This window comes from Macaca fascicularis, chromosome 5 (genome assembly GCF_037993035.2).
Source record: "Macaca fascicularis isolate 582-1 chromosome 5, T2T-MFA8v1.1".
NCBI lineage: Eukaryota > Metazoa > Chordata > Mammalia > Primates > Cercopithecidae > Macaca > Macaca fascicularis.
In genome coordinates, this window is record NC_088379.1 from 115255633 (window position 1) to 115273799 (window position 18167).

Here is an 18167-nt window from a genome sequence, read left to right on the forward strand (position 1 = left end):
AAATGATATGTAGTAGAGTTATTGATATACAGTACTCTCAGCTAGATTTTTTTTTTTTTTTGAGTCGGAGTCTCCCACCATCGCCTGGGCTGAAGCGCAGTGGCATGATTTTTTGTGTTTTTAGTAGAGACAGGGTTTCACTGTGTTGGCCAGGCTTGTCTCAAACTCCTGACCTTGTGATCTGCCCGTCTCAGCCTCTCAAAGTGCTGCAATTACAGGCGTGAGCCACCCACCACACCCAGCCACTCTCAGCTAGATTTTAATATGGGAAACAACTTACCATTTTTTTTAACATCCAAGAGAAACAGTATTATTCAAACTTGACTGAGTAAGTCAGATTTATTTTATTTTATTTTTGAGACGGATTCTCCCTCTGTCACCCAGGCTGGAGTCGAATGGCGCAATCTCCACTCACGGCAAATTCCACCTCCCAGGTTCAAGCACTTCTCCTGCCTCAGCCTCCTGAGTAGCTGGGATTACAGATGCACACTACCACACCCAGCTAATTTTTGTATTTTCAATAGGGATGGGGTTTCACCATGTTAGCCAGGCTGGTCTCGAACTCCAGACCTCAAGTGATCCACCCGCCTCAGTCTCCCAAAGTGCTGAGATTATAGGAATGAGCCACCGTGCCCGGCTTTATTTTACTTTTTTATTTTTTTTTATTTATATTTTTGAGATGGAGTTTCACTCTTGTCGCCCAGGCTGGAGTGCAATGATGCAATCTCGGCTCACTGCAACCTCCACCTCCCATGTTCATGTGATTCTCCTGCCTCAGCCTCCTGAGTAGCTGGGATTACAGGCATGCACCACCATGCCCATCTAATTTTGTATTTTTAGTAGAGATGGGATTTCACCATGTTGGCCAGACTGGTCTCAAACTCCTGACCTCAGTTTATCTGCCCACCTCAGCCTCCCAAAGTGCTGGGATTACAGGCATGAGCCACCGCGCCTGGCCCAGATTTATTTTATAAAGAACTGATGCTTGTTTTTAAGCCATCCAGTCTGTAGAACATTGTTATGGCAGCCCTAGGAAACATACAAACATAAAGCTGTAAAACATGTTGGAAAATAAACTATTCACCATAAGATATTTTAAACAAATTTGTGTTAAAATGAGTGAAAAAATGTTAAACAAGATTTGGGGGAGCCTCTCTGAACCTACTCTGGTTCGGAGGCTGCCTGATTTAAAAAAAATTAAGTATATTCAGCAGATTCTTAGAAAATGTGAAGGTCTTTGTCATGTTCAGTAGAGGGGCAAAGATAAATCGAGGCTTTGTTAGAAAAGTTATAGTTAAATATGTGTGTATGTTAGTATAGTTTAGTTAGTATAGTATGTGTATATTTTCTAAAGTGGTAGAAAAATAAATAGAACAGACTTTTTCAAGGAAAGTAGTAAAAGGAGAAAAAACTATATAAAACAAAACTAAAAATATGAAGGAAGTAAATGTAATAAAAGTCATTGTGAAAAACTTGGTGGAAAATAGAGAAGACAAAAAACAAGCAGCCACAATCCCACTAACTCCTGACTTTTTATGCCGGTCTGTCTATAGATAGATATGCTCACATTGTCATAGTCAACTAAAAGCTGATTGTTAACATTTTCTAAACATTTACCCACCTCATACGAAACTTTTCATAAACAAAATAATTTAAATAGCTCTATCACATCTTGTCCTATGGATCTAAGAGAATTTACTATTTACCTATGGTTGGTCATTTCCATTTTATATACTATTTCCAACTTCATTTTTCCTCATTAGAAAGGAACATATTCTCATTTTAGAAAATGTGTAAATCACAGGCATGCAAAAAGGAGACAATAAATCACCAATCATGCTATCATCTAAATTATTAAAGTTAACATTGATGTATACTTTGCAGTTTATTTTCTGTGCATTGTATGCAGTTTTTCACCATTACATCTAAATGGCTTCTGAACACCTTTACACATAAATCTTTGTTTGCATTTTTATTTCTTTAGGATAAATTGTGGAATGATATCATAAAGTATGAATAGCTTTAGGATCCTGATAATGTATTATCAAACTTCTTTGGGGAATTTTTTTTCATGTTGTTTTTCTCAACATAATCCCAGGTTAGAAGTAGTCTGAACCCAAACAAGCAAATCTTTGTAAGGTTTGGAATCAAACAATAATACACACTTCGGCATTCCTGGAGCAACAAGCCTCCCTCTTGATACTCACTCCCGCACATGTCTAACTTCGCTGGGATGGTCCCCAGGTACCTCAAACTCAGCATTTTTTTAACTGAGCTCTTTCTTATTCCTCTGTAGACCCGATTCTCTCCTTTATTCTTTTTCTTGATAAACTGGTTCCATTACCAATCACTAGAACTGGAAGGCTAAGAGTTATCCTAAATTAATATTCCTTAAAATCAACTGGTAGAGGTTGTACCAGTAGTTACAACTGAACTGTCACTAAGACCCACTGGTTGTACTTCATACAGACCTCTCAAATTCATCCTATCCTCTCCCTTCCATCACCACTGCCCTACTTCAGACTCTTACCATTTTCCCTAGATTATCTTAACAGTTTCCTAACTGGCTTCCCCCACCAACCCATTCCAGATCTAAATCTATTCCTATCTTCTAAAATCAAGTAAAGTCAAACTACTTCTAGATGTAAAGACCTCTATCTCAAAGAGAAACATTAAAAAAGAAAAAACAAAACAAAAAACAAAAAGAACTTCCCACGAGTTGATTCATATCCTCTCTTCTCCAGCCTCACCTTATCATCTGCAGCACCACCCACCTCCCAACCCTCTATTTCAGACATTCTGAACCCATCACAGTTTCTTGAAAGTGGCATGCTGTTGCATGCTTCCTTGCTTTTACACTTTCTCTACTCACTGCATAGAGAGCCCTACTCAGTGTACCCACTGTGCATGCTCTTACCACTATCATCTTCCCACCATAAAATCTGTAGACTCGATCTGTACCTCTCATCTCTCCCTTTCCTCCTGCAGTACAGCGGTCTTCCTCCCCAAAGGCCATTCCCCCTGCTCAGATGCTTTCCATCTTGTGTCCCTCAGACTTTCTCAAACAAACAGATGTTTTTCCTTTACTCCTTCAGTTGTCACTCTCTCACTACCTCTCATGCTATACAAGTACATACATCAGCATGCAAATATACTCTGATGTCTCTCAGCTTAAGTCCCAAACCCTCCAATAACCACATAGCCTTCCAGCTACTGCCCTATTCATGTGCTCCCCTTAGCTGAACTTTTCCGTTTATCTAGAGTAGCTGTCTTCTCATCATCACTTCCCACTCACTCTTCAGCATACCACCACCTGGTTTCTGTCTCCAGCCCCTCAGCTTTCTAGCTCAGACCTTTCCTGAGGTCCAGAGTAGAATATCCAGATACTTGACTAACATCTACCCTTACGTAATCACGGACATGGGAAACTAAATTGATCTAGAACAAAACTCTTGATTTTCCCATGAAACGGCTTCCTCTGGTCCCCTCTTCCCCATGCAGTAACTGACTCACCATCTCCGTAGTTGCTGAAGTCACACCCAGGAGTTGTTCTTGACTCCACTAAGCTACCAGTTTTACCTGCATACTTTTATCTGCTTCTCTCCATTTTTATTGTTAGTGCTCTGGGCCAGGTCACCATCATCTATTGTGCCAACTTCTAAACTGGTTTCCACCCTTGCCCTCTAGGCTGCCCTTTTTAAAGCAGCAAAAGTGATTTTAAAATGTAAATAGAATCACTCCATTCTTCTACTTAAAACCTTTCAATGAATCCTTATTACACTTTAACAAAATAAAAGCTTGTGGCCAATGAGATGCTGCATGACTTAGACACTACTTCTCATACCAGTCTCATCTCATCTCCCCTCTCTTCTTTCTTACCTTACTCTGGTCCTACTGGTCCTCCCTCAATTCCTAGAACATGACAAGTTTCTTAGACCTCAGGGACACAGCACATGGTGTTCTGTCCGGAATGTTCTTCTCTCCCTCTCTGTATATCTAAGTGTTTTACATGTGGTATCTTATTTAATCTTCTCAGCAACTATGAGTCAAACACTACTGTTTCTCATATTTTTTCATTAAAATGTATTTATGTATCAATTTATGAAAAACAAAACAAAACCTCGGCATTGATAGAAGTAGTAACTATAGAATAAGAGCTGGCAAATAATAGCATGTGGGGCAAAGCAAGCATCCCTCCCCACTGTTTTTTAATAGACCATTTTTTACAGCAGTTTTAATTTCATAGCAAAACCATGCAGAAAACTCTTAAGAGTTTCCATATACTGTCTACTTCCACTCCCTTAAACTCTGGTGTTATCAATATTTTGCACCAGAGTGGTACATTTATTACAACCTATAAACCTTCCCTGGTATGCCATTATCCCCCAAAGTCCATAGTTTACATTAGGATTCACTCTTGGTGTTGTACATTCTATGGAGTTGGACAAATATATAGCGACGTGTCTACATTATAGTGTCATACGAGAGAGTTTCACTGCCCTAAAAATCCTCTGTGCTCTATTCATCCCTGTGTTTCCCATAACCCCTGGCAACCACTAATCCTTTCACTGTCTCCACAGTTCTGCCTTCTGCAAAATGTCATGTAGTCGGAATCACACAGTCTGATTCTTTTCAGATTGGCTTCTTTCACTTAGTAATATGCATTTAAGGTTCCTCCGTGTCTTTTCATGGCTTGATAACTCATTTCATTTTAGTGCTGAATAATATTCCATTATTTAGATGTACCATTGTTTATTTATTCATTCGCCTATTAAGAAGAACATATTGCCTGCTTCCAAGTTTTGGCAATTATAAACAAAGCCATTATAAACATCCATGTGCGCATTTATTTACTATATTTTAATTGCTAGAATACTGAAATGCAGGGACCACATGGAGATTAAGTAATCTAAGGTCACACCGATAATAAGTGACCACAGTCTAGTATTAATAGTTAGGAGCCCCCACCCTTTTAAATGTGCCACTGAACCATCACCTTATGGTAAAAGGGATGTAGAACTGCACCTGGCCCACATAATTGTGTGTCCGCACCTGTTGGGACAGCGTAAGGAAGAGGTGCTGGGCAGATGGAAATAGTAGCTGTTAAAACCAGCTTCATACTATTGAAAACCATGTAAAACAAGGCTTCCAGGCATAAGTGATCTGAACTAGAGGAAAAAGTACTAGGTATTTCCATTACAAACAGATCTTAAGAAACTGCATTCACATAATGATGTTGAAAAAGTTTATTAATTATAAATAATGTATTTTTAAGGCAATATACCCAAATATTTCCATCTTTTTTCTAACAGACCACAGTAGGACAGGAAAATTAGTCTAACATCTTTTCTCTGGGTTGTAGTCCTTCATTATCTGCTTTCAAAACCAGTGTCCTGTCAAAAGGAATGGAAGGAAGGAGAGAGAGAAGGAGGAAAATACATGTATACAAGAATGTAATTTCAGACGTCCTGCTGAGATTAGTTCCGAAGGGACGACTGACTTAAATGCGTAGTTCTTAGAAGGAATGTAAATGCAGCCTAGCTGAGAGGGAGCTGGTTGAGAAGTTACAGTAGGTGGAAGTTATTGTTGGCTACTAGCCAAATATTGTGTGTATTACTTCTGTTTCTGTTCTGTATTAGCCAAATGCTATTCGTATCCTGTTTCTGTTCTGTTTCAGTCATGTTGTGGATTAACTACTCTTCTTGGACTATCCAAACCAGAAGAAAAAATTTATTTTCACAGTGATGATTCATGTAGTACCTGAGACTGAATTAAGATAACTGCCCCTAGTCTGTGCTACAAAATGCAGTTTTTGTTAGGGAGATACATAGATCTAGAGGCAAGTAAGAGTTCATCAAAAGAGAGCTCCTATATAGCAGTTTGATTTTTTTTTGTTTGTTTGTACAGAGAAACAAACAAACAAAAAAAATCATTGAAGCTTGAAGCTCAGTGTGAGGTTCTACAAAAGATCATGATGCACCACAGGATGTAGAACTAATGAACCCAAAGACAAGCTTCAAAGCAAAACAACTATGTAGCTGAGGAGTGTACAAAGCAGCCTAACCCCAAAAGCACCATTTTTCTTGCCTCACACAAGAATTTCTTGTTTCTGTGGAGTGCAAAAGTACTCTATATTAAGTGACACAGAAAACAACATTGAAAATGATGGAGTTTCTATTCATTTTATTCATTTTACATTTCTATTCATTTTACATGTGGTATCTTATTTAATCTTCTCACACTGATAATAAGTGACACATATGCATATATTTTATGCATATATTTTACCAATTTCCTTGATCAGAATTTCTCATGCATTCTTATTCCTTGTTCCTGTTACATTTTGTTCACTACAGCTTAGAGTAGTGCCTTCAATGAAAGCCTATGAGTAGTTAAACTCTCAGTCTGTGTTATAAATCCAACAACTTCTGTCCTTCTGAGAGTTTAATCTGTTTACATTTATTGTGATTTCAGACAAATGTGGATATCTGTGTATCACCTTACTCTGTGCATTCTGTTCATCCTGATTTTCCTTTGCTCATTTTCTTTCTCCTTTCTTGTCTTCTCATAATTTGGCTAAATTTTTTTTATACTCTTTTATCTCTATTGGTTTGGAAGTACACACTTTGTTTCTCTCTTCATTTAATTTTACATCCTGTGGTGTGTAAGCTTTCTTTGATTTCCTTTTTCCTACAAAATGCTTTCAGTAAATGTGTTTTAGTCTCTCAGTCTCAGTTTTGTTCAAAATGGTAGCTTATCTGGCTATAGAATTCAAGGTTGGTTGTTATTTCCTCTCAGAACTTTGAAGATATTCCTTTGCCTCTAATCTCTATTAATTCACCTTATGTAAATTTAATTGTTTTCCTTTGTAGGCAACCTCTTTTTTTTCAGGTGTTGTAAGAATTTTTTGTTTCTGGGGTTCTGCAGTTTCATCACATTGTGTCAGGGACAGAGTTAATTTCATTTTTCCTGCTTTGGACTCATTTATTTATTATGATTTTTTAAAATAAAAATAGAAATACGGTTTCATCTTGTTGTCCAGGCTAGTCTTGAACCCCTGGGCTCAAGTAATCTTCCCACCTCAGCCTTCCAAAGTGTTGGGATTACACGCATGAGCCACTGTGTCCAGCTAGGACTCATACTTCTTAAATCTAAGGATTCATCCTGAGAATCCTTAGATTTGAGAAGCCGGGGGCCTGATTTGGGGAATCTGAACCCAGGTGTGGTATAGAGGGGCAGCCCAGCTAACTGGATTAAATGAAAATGCAACAGATTTGGTTCATACCATTTGTTTGTTCAAAACTATTAAATCCCCCTTGATACAAAATGGTAGGCTTCCCAAGATGGGTTTGAGGTGAGGTGTAAACTAAAACGAAGACCTGAGTTTTGGTGAGTCATTCTTGAAATTCAGCTCTGCATGTGTGATGGGTTTGTGTAAGATTCTCAGAATTTTAATAATAACCCTCTAAAAAGGGTTGTTGCAGGGTATGGCAGTTTCTCTTTTAAGCTTTACTAACATGTCTGAGGATTGTCAATATTCTTGGGGTTTCTAAATAAAAACTTGTACAGGAGTTTCTTTGCTTTAAAAAATTTTTTTATTTTCAATTTCCCAAGTAACCATAGTTTCCTACTGGCATGCAAAAAAGGTTTAATATTTGACGCTTTGTTATTAATCACTTATCTCTGTACATGGTAACTTTGATGTTTTTCTAAACCTATTGTTTTTGAATTATTAATTTTTTTACCCTGGCCTACCAGTCTCTCAGAATTGTATGATTTTGAAACAGTCTCAAACATACAGAAAGTTGTGGCCGCAGTAGGAAGACTATTTTGTTTGTGAACTATTTGAGAATACATTGCGAATCTGATGCCAGTTTCCCTGAAACATAAGAACATTCTCCAACTTAACGACAAACAACCATCAAAATTGGAAAATTAATGTTAATACATTACCACCATCTAATTTTTAGACCTCATTAAAATCTTGCCAATTTTTCCAATAATGTTCTTTATTGGCAGAAGTTCAGAATCATAGTTTAATTTAGTTGTCATGTCTCCTCCACTCTGGATCAGTACAACATTCTTTGACATTCATGATTTGACTCTTTTAAAGATTACAGTTATTTTGTAGAATGCCTCTGGGTTTGTCTGGTATTTCCTTGTAATTTGCTTCGGATTATATAGCATCTTTGTTGGAAATATATCAAAAGTGTCCCATGTATTCTCATTGCATGATTTCAACTTGCCCCATTACTGATAATATTACTTTTGATCATTTAAGATAGTATCTGCCAGGCTTCTTCCCTTTAAAGTTACTATTTTTCCTTTGGATTGATGCTTTTGTGTGAAGGCATTCTCATTCCTTATTAAACTTTAAATTTATTCACTTAATTATGTCAGAATACACTCATGGTTTCCTATCTTCTTTAATGGATTATAATTTATTACTATCGTTATTTAATGCTAAAAATTGTTCCAGATTTGACCATAGGGATGCCCTTCGACCTGCCTTCTGGGTTCTTTTGATAAGTCTCCCATCATCCATTGAGTACTTCCTTGCTTTCTAGTACAGCGAGATGCTCTAGGTTCATTTTGTCCTTATCCATGCCCAGCCCTAGAATTAGCCATTTCTCCAAGGAGCCTTGCTTCCTCTTAGGTAAGCATAGTATTTGGTGCCAAGATCTAGATGCTAGATGTTTATTATTAGGAGTGTCACTGCTCATAGGCTCTCTCAGAGAGAATATATGTATACATATATATGTCAGTATAAAAACATAAATATGTAAAATTTACATTTCTATACTTATATACACACGTACATTAAACATCTGCATCTTTTAAAATTTTTATATTTAATTTTATTTAATTATATTTCTTTATAATTTTACATATTAAAAACCATGAATTCACACCAGTACTTCCAGCTCCAATCTAACACTACAGGGTTTATTCTAGTCCCTTTCCATAATTGTAGTTCCATGCTTGGAGAGGATAAATCTGGCTTCCATTATTCTTGATATATTTTTTTTCTTCTGCATGTGACAGTCTCTCATATCCACTACCACTCCTTCCCCTGCAGAGATGGCTTTCTTACCCCAGTTGGGCTCCAACTTTTTTTTTGAGCCTGTTTCCCATGCAGAGGCCCTTTTCATCCCATTCAGGTTATGATACCCACACTAATTGCCCTCCACTGTTTATAAACCCTCCTCACCACCCTTCTGTAGGCCAGAAGTTAAAGTTCAAGGTGTTGGCTCAGTTGTTTTCTTCTGAAACCTTCTCCTTGGCTTGTACATGGCTGTTTTGTACATGGTTGTCTTCTCCCTGTGTCCTCACACAGTCTTCCCTCTGGGTGTGCATGTCTGTTCAAATCACCTCTTCTTGTAAAGACACCAGTTATGTCGGATTGGGGCCTACACTAATGATCTCATTTTAACTTAATAACCTCTTTAAAGTATAGTCACATTCTGAGGTACTAGTCTTAATGTAAAAGATGATGTTGTGTTGACATTTATTGCCTATGTTGTGTTTAATACTAAAATATGTATTTGAATGTTTTGTTTCACTTATTGATGAGATTCTTTTAATTTTGAGCATAATGGAGCCTCATTTGGGTCAGTGGCATCTTTATTTTTTGAAACAGTGAACACACTTTTTTTTTTTTTTGAGATGGAGTCTCGCTCTGTCACCCAGGCTGGAGCGCAGTGACCGGATCTTGGCTCACTGCAAGCTGCGCCTCCTGGGTTCACGCCATTCTCCTGCCTCAGCCTCCAGAGTAGCTGGGACTACAGGCGCCCGCCACCTCGCCCGGCTAGTTCTTTTGTATTTTTTTAGTAGAGACGGGTTTCACCATGTTAGCCAGGATGGTCTCGATCTCCTGACCTCGTGATCCGCCCGTCTTGGCCTCCCAAAGTGCTGGGATTACAGGCTTGAGCCACCGCGCCCGGCGAAACAGTGAACACACTTTTAACCACTGATTTATTATTTTAATAGTGTACCCTCAAATCCTGAAAAATTTAAAAACGCAGTTTATAAAATAATTATTCTTTGCACAATTACTGGCAAACTTATTGTTAATAAACTACTGTAAGGTGATGCATTTAAAAATCTGGATCAGTATGATACAGCCACCATGTTGTGACTTTGGTACTAATTTCTCTGGTGCAAGTCCTTTTGAGTTCCAAATGCCTATGAACCAATTCCCCAATGCCTATTCTTTCTACTCCCACAATATCTTTGTTCACACGCTGCACCATGATATTATTAGGTCTTCATTAAGCACCAATGCAATTGTGTAAACACAAACACCAGTGCAAGCCCACAAAACACGTTCCATGGTGAGGTGGCCATTTAGATGTTGTAGACTCAGCACTGCTGTCCAATAGAACTTTCTGTGATGATAGAAATATTCTATTCCTGCGCTTTTGCTTTTTAGTGAGATAGTCAGTAGGCATAGGGAGCTTTTGAGCACTTGAAATGTGGCAAAGGTGATTGAGGTTCTGAATGTTTGTGTACATAATTTTTTTGTGGTTGCTGTTTATAGGAGATAGGGTCTCACTATGTCGGCCAGGCTGGTCTTGAACTCCTGAGCTCAAGCAATCCTCCTGCTTCAGCCTCCCAAAGTTCTAGGATTATAGGCATGAGCCATCGTGTCCCACCTGTACATAATTTAAACTAATTTAAATAACCACATTTAACAAGTGTCTACCATATTGGACAGCACAGATCTAGAGCAGTGTTTTTCAAACTCTAATGTACATGTGAATCACCTGAGGATCTTGTTAAAATGCAGACTGGAATTCAGTAAGTCTTGTCTGAATCTGTGATTCTGCATTTTTTTTTTTTTTTTAAGATAGAGTTTTGTTCTTGTTGCCCAGGCTGGAGTGCAATGACGGGATCTTGGCTTACCACATCCTCCGCCTCCCGGGTTCAAGCGATTCTCCTGCCTCAGCCTTGCGAGTAGCTAGGATTACAGGCATGCTCCACCAAGCCCGGCTAATTTTGTATTTTTAGTGGAGACGGGGTTTCTCCATGTTGGTCAGGCTGGTCTTGAACTCCCAACCTCAGGTGATTCGCCTGCCTTGGCCTCCCAAAGTCCTGGAATTACATGCCTGAGCCACCGTGCCCGGCCTGATTCTACATTATTAATTAGCCGCAAGATGCTTCTGGTCTGGGGACCGCATATTGAGAAGCATGTATCTAGACTAGCTACATCCATTTGTTTTAGATTATTACCTGAAAGGAAGTACTGAAAGTAAAAATTCTCACAGAACTCTAGGATTTTCAGGTGACCTCATACCCCAATTTGGGGATCCCGTCCTAGTGTGCTACTGCTATAGCATACACAGTAGCAGGCAGGCATACAGCCAGGAAGGTTCAGGGAGCTTGCCAAGGGCTCACCCTGGGGATGCATGACAAGTTGAGTTTTTCATTGTGCTTTTCATATAGTATTAAAAAGAATCTTATGGTAAAATAAAGACACTTATTTCATCTTTCCCACTCTTTTTATTAAAAAACAAATTAATCTTTCCTTCTTGTAGGTTTTGTATGTGAAGCTGTGTGGAAATGTGAAATACTACCAGTCTCACCATTATAGTACCGTGGTGCCACCTGATGGTAAGCTTTCTTATTTATTTGATTCATATGTTAATTGTTTCCCTTTCTTCCAAATAAAGACCTGCGAGTTTTGAGCAGAATAGACTTTTCTTACACTATCCCCATCCCACCCCACCCTGATTGGGTTCACTTCCACCTTTTTGTGCTCCCATAATAGAGCTGCTGTCTTTTGTCAAATTCCCACCTCAGCAATCAGAGGAGTTAGAGATGATAAGAAATAGTTGGGTGGGCATGGTGGCCTATAATCCCAGCACTTTGGGAAGCCAAGGCAGGCACATCCCTTCAACTCAGGAGTTTGGGACCAGCCTGGCCAACAAAGCAAAACCCCATCTCTACAAAAAATACAAAAATTAGCCAGGTGTGGTGGCACATGCCTATAGTCCCAGCTACCCAAGAGGCTGAGGTGGGAAGATTGCTTGAGCCCAGGAGGTAGAGGCTGCGTGAGCCATGATTGTGCCACTCCAGTTTGGGCAACAGAGTGAGAGACCCTGTCTCAAAAAGAAAAAAAAAAACAACAACAAGAAATAGTTTCTGTTCTCAAGAAAAGTAGAACTTAAGTGTTTACCTGGGAAGACTTTTTTTCTTTTTCTTTTTCTTTTTCATTTAATCAGGGTCTAGCTCTGTCACTCAGGCCGGAGTGCAGTGGCATGATCTTGGCTCACTGCAACTTCTGCTTCCCAGGCTGAAGCCATCGTCCCAGCTCAGCCTCTTAAGTAACTGCAACTACAGGCGTACACCACCATACCAGATTAATTTTTGTATATGTTATAGAGATGGGGTTTTGCCATGTTGCCCAGACAACTCTCAAACTTCTGGGCTGAGGCAGTCCACTCATCTGAGCCTCCCAAAGTGCTGGGATTACAGGCATGAGGCACCATGCCGGCCACCTGGGAAGACTTTAAGAGATAATAGTGTGGTACATGCTACACTAAAATGTTATAGAATGGTAGGGAATATGTAAACTGTAGTATAATGAAGGCATGATTGGAGCAATACAAATTTTTATAGGACTTCAGAGGTATGTGAATTTCATGTTTGAGCATTCCTTCTAGAATTCTTGCATTTATGTTTTTTTTTTTAAAGTAAATTTTACCCATTTATTTTTTCTTTTTTTCCTTAACAGAAATAACAGTTAATTATAGACATGGCCTTCCCTTGGTAACACTTACCTTGCCATCTAGAAAAGAACGTTGTCAATTTGTAGTGAAACCAATGTTGTCAACAGTTGGTTCATTCCTTCAGGACCTACAAAATGAAGATAAGGGCATCAAAACTGCAGCCATCTTCACAGCAGGTAGATATGTATATAATTTTACAGTTTTGTCCCAGGGTTTCTGTCTCTCCTGAACTCTTGTTTGGTTCTTTACTTTTCTAGAAGGAAGTAACATTGTTTAATTTATTAGATAATAAATGGTTGGTCTTTATTCTTTCATTTTTGTGCATCAACACTATTTAAAAAACTGTTTTGGCCTGGCGTGGTGGCTCATGCCTGTAATCCCAGCACTTTTGGGAAGCCGAGTCAGGCAGATCACCTGAGGTCAGGAGTTTGAGACCAGCCTAACCAACATGGAGAAACCCTGTCTCTACTAAAAATACAAAATTAGCCACCAGTGGTGGTGCATACCTGTAATCTCAGCTACTTGGGAGGCTGAGGCAGGAGAATCGCTTGAACCCAGGAGGCAGAGGTTGCAGTGAGCTGTGATCGCACCATTGCACTCCAGCCTGGGCAGCAAGAGCGAAACTCCATCCCAAGAAAAAAAAAAAAAAACTGTTTTAACTTCATTGAATGAAAAATTAACGAAATAAATTTAATGTAAATTTCAGTTACTTATTTTATAAACGTAGCCTTAAAGGATTTTCATGAGAAAATCTTAGTGGCACAGGCATTAGTGTGCAATTCTCAGCAAAATCTGAATAATTAGAAAACAAAGTACAGTTTTAATTATTAAAATAAGCCAGTGAATAATTAAAGTACACAAAACATGTATTCACCACTGTTATAAAGCAATTACAGTCCAGTATATTTTTTGGAAGAATTAGTTCTTAGGAAGAATATACATTTTTTAAAAAACCAGAAGTATGGCCGGGCATGGTGGCTCAAGCCTGTAATCCCAGCACTTTGGGAGGCCGAGGCGGGCGGATCACGAGGTCAGGAGATCGAGACCATCCTGGCTAACACGGTGAAACCCCGTCTCTACTAAAAAATACAAAAAACTAGCTGGGCGAGGTGGCGGGCGCCTGTAGTCCCAGCTACTCGGGAGGCTGAGGCAGGAGAATGGCGTGAACCCGGGAGGCGGAGCTTGCAGTGAGCTGAGATCCGGCCACCGCACTCCAGCCTGGGCGACAGAGCGAGACTCCGTCTCAAAAAAAAAAAAAAAAAAAAACCAGAAGTATGTCATCATTTAGACATTTAAACTGTAGAATACAGCTTTTATGTTCTCATAGTCTAAAATGGTCTTAGACCAACTGCTTCTAAATAGAATAAAGAATTATTTACCCTATCCCACTATAGCAGCTGCAAATGTAGATAAATTAATTTGCATTATTTTATTATGATATTAAATACTTAGAATAAAGTTATTTAAGTTCACGATTACCACTGCAGTTTTGAAAGGGAAATAAACATACTTTTTCCCTATCCAAGTTCCAAATTAATTAAAGGATAGATAGAGAAGTTGGAAAATGGAGATTAATTGATTCATTCAACAAATATTTATTGAGCACCTAATATATGTCAGGCACTGTTCTGTATGCTAGAGGTAGTGCAAAGAACAAAAGGCATAAAAACTCCTGCCCTTATGGAACTTATATTTAGGAGGAGAAAAAAACAAGATAAATTATGTATTATGTTAAGTAATAAATGTTATGAAGAAAAATAAAGCAGAGTGTGGAAGATGTGTGTGGGCAGGAGTGGGCTTGATAAGATTACATTTGCACAAAGACCTGGGGGAAATGAGGGAGGAAGTCATGTAGAGGGAGGAGAGCTCTGGGCCACACGCAGTGGCTCACGCCTGTAATCCCAGCACTTTGGGAGGCCGAGGTGGGTGGATCACCTGAGGTCAGGGGTTTGAAACTAGCCTGGCCAACATACCAAAACCCCTTCTCTGCTAATAATACAAAAATTAGCCAGGTATTGTGTTGCATACCTGTAATCCCAACTACACTCAAGCGGCAGAGGCAGGAGAATAGCTTGAATATGGGAGGCGGAGGTTGCAGTGGTCCGAGATGGCACCACTGCACTCCAGCCTGGGTAACAGTGAGACTACATTGAGGTGGAAGCCTACTAGACAGTGGCCACAAAGGCGGGAGCTGGGAGAAAGGAGGAGTTCTGAGAGGTGGGGAAGGGCAGATCAGGAAACACTTACTGTAGGTTGTTGTTAGGACTATAGATTTAGCTGGAAAGGGTGCTTTCTTCCTGCTAAAACCTGGATCAGAGAATAAGGTTTTAGCCCTATGGCACAATGGGCTTCCTAATATTTCATCCTTGAACTAGACACACGTTCCCCCCAGGCACAGGAACGCTGGAATGTCCATGGGCGTTTTCCACAGGAGCAGGGCCCGCCTCTCTGAGCTTCCAGGGGCAGGCAGATGCAAACCTGGAAGTCAGAAGGGGTTGCACTGAGCAGCACTTGCCTAGTGGTAAGTGCTCAATTAGTATTGAAGTGAATTAAGTAAGAGAGGTTAAAACAACGATAGATGTTTACCCTGCTTATTTCTAAAAATAAGGTTAGTAGCTTTGAAACAGCACAAAGAGAATAGAAGTCTTAGAGGAAACGGACTCTTTGGACTGAGTGCAAACATCCTATGGGGGTTTAAATTGATACTCAAGAATACGTGAAAAATTTAACACTGTATCACTAGTGCTTAAAAATGTTTCACATCAGTCTTTTGCTATTCATACCTTTGTATAAAGGATAATGTAGTATTTCAACTGAGAAATCATATTCAGTGGATGTCTTTTTATAGTAAGATTTTAAGTAGCTGGTTTAAAGTCATTTACATGTAAATTTTTAAATGACACTTGGAAAGATAAAGCGATTGGTGTGTTGCTGATTTTTTTTTCTTTAAGAGACTCTGTGGGTGGAATTTGCCTGCATTTAATTTGGGCTTGAAAAGAGTGTTCTAAGCTTGTCAAGTTTTGCCCATTGTGTGGGTTGAATTATTTGGCAATTTTTTGGAAAATGATCTCACTGCAACTGATGAACAGCAACCCAAACAGCCAAATTCTAGGAACAGACGCAGGTGCAGACTTGATTTGCAGTTTTCTAGAACAAAAGAACTACAGGGAGGCAGACAGGAGGCAGCAGCCAGTTTCTTCGGAATGTTACTAGTGTTAGTCCTGTCATCACACATATTAATGTAGCTAAAATAGCTCCAGTTGAATGTAGCCAAATGAATGCCAGGCCAGGATTTGAAAATACACATCCAGCATTTTCCTGGACCTAATTTCATGTAATTATATGTGAACTATTCTGAAGAGAAAATGATAGAAAAAGAAACCTCTACCCAGCACCAGTTTTTTGCTTATTGTTCAGTGAGTTTGCTTTCTTAACACCTGGATTACATTAAAGTTTGGTTCTAAAATATAACAAAAACTAGGCTCTATGAGAAGCTGTGCAAAGCACATTGTGGTTACATTTTTTCAAGCCTTTCTTTTTTCCTGAAATACTCCTAGGATATTTGAAATTACTCTTAGAATCTCTCCTGCCTCTCTCCCCCTCCACAAAATAAACCATACAATGCCAATGTATTTCTTAGGCATAATTAACGCTCATTATTGTCCTTGCCTCCTTGAGAGTTTGCCTCTTCATTTTTTTCAAGCTTGAAAGGGAGATGAGCCCATGCGGTGATAGCTTGTGGTGCTATTTAGCGGCTAAATTTGTAACCACCACAAATCAGTTACCTCTAATAATTAAAAAGAGAAAGGCAGGCTTTTAAATAGTTACACCCTTATGCCTGCATGTGCCAGTCAGAAGAAGCTTGGCTGTGAGCAGCAGAATGGACTCTGGCTAAACAGAGGAGTATGTCAACAGGCTCTCTTGCTGGAAGTGACAGAAGACAGGCTCAGAAGAGGGCAGGAACTAAGAGAAGACAGGAGCAGAGACCAGGTTAGCCCAGGAACCACCTGATGGGCTCTGCTGCCTACACTCCACCCCACCCCCAACACTGTCACCCGCCACTGCTCTGGCCTTGCTGTGAAGGGTTTCCACCTCCCCTGAACCTTTGCATGACCCTCCGCAGATGCAGTTTCAGCAAGGGTATTACCTGGATTCCAGCACAGCTGACAAGGTGGGAGAGGGAGTGCCTGCCTGTTCCATTTTGTCCAAGGAAATGGGAGGTAGAGCAACAAAGGAGGATTCCCCTCAATGGGAAATGGGTTTGGGTTTGGGGACACCCCCCAAAAAGTAAATGTCCACTATTATATTGTACAGACCTGGGTTAGTAATTTTCTGTGTGTTGGAAAATTGTTCTTACTGTTCTAAAACAAAGACATACTCTTGCATGATGTTTTTCTTTCAGATGGCAACAAGATTTCAGCTTCTACCTTGATGGATATTTTGCTAATGAATGATTTTAAACTTGTCATTAATAAAATAGCATATGATGTACAGTGTCCAAAGAGAGGTAAGAAACACAGCTATCCAGCTATTACCATTTTTTTTTTTTAAGATGCATTCTCACTTGCTCTGTTGCCCAGGCTGAAGTACTGTGGCGTCATCATAGCTCACTGTAACCTGAAACTCCTAGAATCAAACAATCCTCCCACCTCAGCCTCCAGAGTAGCTGGGACTGCCCTCATGCACCACCATGCCTGGCTAATTTTTTAATGTTTTTTTAGGGATTGAGTCTCCCTGTGTTGCCCAGGCTGGTATCTTCACTTTTACCTTTAGCTGTGAGGTTTTTAGAGGGAGCACAGTTTATGTTAAGAATCTTTTAAATTTATCAGATGACCAAGAAGCCTTTGGAAAACCAGTGTTTAAGCTTTTCCAGCAGGGGTATAAGTGATCACCTACAGTTGCCTAGCAGGGCTTTTAGTCCCATATACTCTTTTTAGACTTTCAAGATTTTACTTTAGGATCTTAAATGCTTAATCCGATATTATTAGGTTAAGAGAGAGGTAGACCTGAAAATCAAGAATTCAAGTATATATGGTTGTATGGCTCTTAAATCTTTTAAAAAAAAAATTGTATTATTTAAAGCAGTTTTAGGTTCAAAGCAAAATCGAGCAGAATGTACAGAGAGTTCCTTATGCTCTCTTCACCCCACGCCCCTTACTATCAATATCCCACACCAGACTGGTATATTTGTTAAAACTGGTGAACACACGAACACATCATTGTCACCCAAAGTCCATAATTTACATTACGGTTTACTCTTGGTGGTGTACAGTCTGTGGATTGTGACAAATGTAGAACTACATGTATTCATCATTAATGTATATAATGCAAATAATTATCTTGTTTTAATCTTTCTTAAATGTATATATAGCTTACATTTATTTTAATGTTTAACATTAAAAGTGTCTTGGGTCTTTCTTTAGAAGTTTGGTGATG

At 39.2% G+C, this 18167-nt stretch overlaps 2 protein-coding genes across 14 annotated transcripts in view; one reads left to right on the forward strand and one right to left on the reverse strand.

Moving 5' to 3' along the window:
* The window catches only part of MCUB (mitochondrial calcium uniporter dominant negative subunit beta), a 129132-nt gene that overhangs the window by 70666 nt on the left and 40299 nt on the right, over positions 1 to 18167 (forward strand). For all 7 annotated transcript variants that reach the window (XM_065545317.2, XM_065545319.2, XM_065545320.2 and 4 more), the window contains exons 2-4: positions 11538 to 11613; positions 12737 to 12907; positions 17134 to 17238. In XM_065545317.2, the coding sequence (XP_065401389.1) occupies positions 11538 to 11613; positions 12737 to 12907; positions 17134 to 17238 (352 nt within the window). The remainder of the gene's footprint in view (positions 1 to 11537; positions 11614 to 12736; positions 12908 to 17133; positions 17239 to 18167) is intronic.
* Positions 1 to 18167, reverse strand: part of CASP6 (caspase 6) — a 107491-nt gene that overhangs the window by 46950 nt on the left and 42374 nt on the right. For 5 of the 7 annotated variants that reach the window (XR_012435006.1, XR_012435002.1, XR_012435007.1 and 2 more), the window contains exon 6: positions 12783 to 12858. Coding sequence is in view for 1 of the 7 variants with exons in the window: in XM_074040280.1 (XP_073896381.1) it covers positions 12844 to 12858 (15 nt within the window). In the remaining 6 variants the exon portion in view is untranslated. Of the gene's footprint in view, positions 1 to 5231; positions 5394 to 12709; positions 12859 to 18167 lie in introns of those variants that run through there. The other 2 variants (XR_012435003.1, XM_074040280.1) reach the window with 2 other exon arrangements.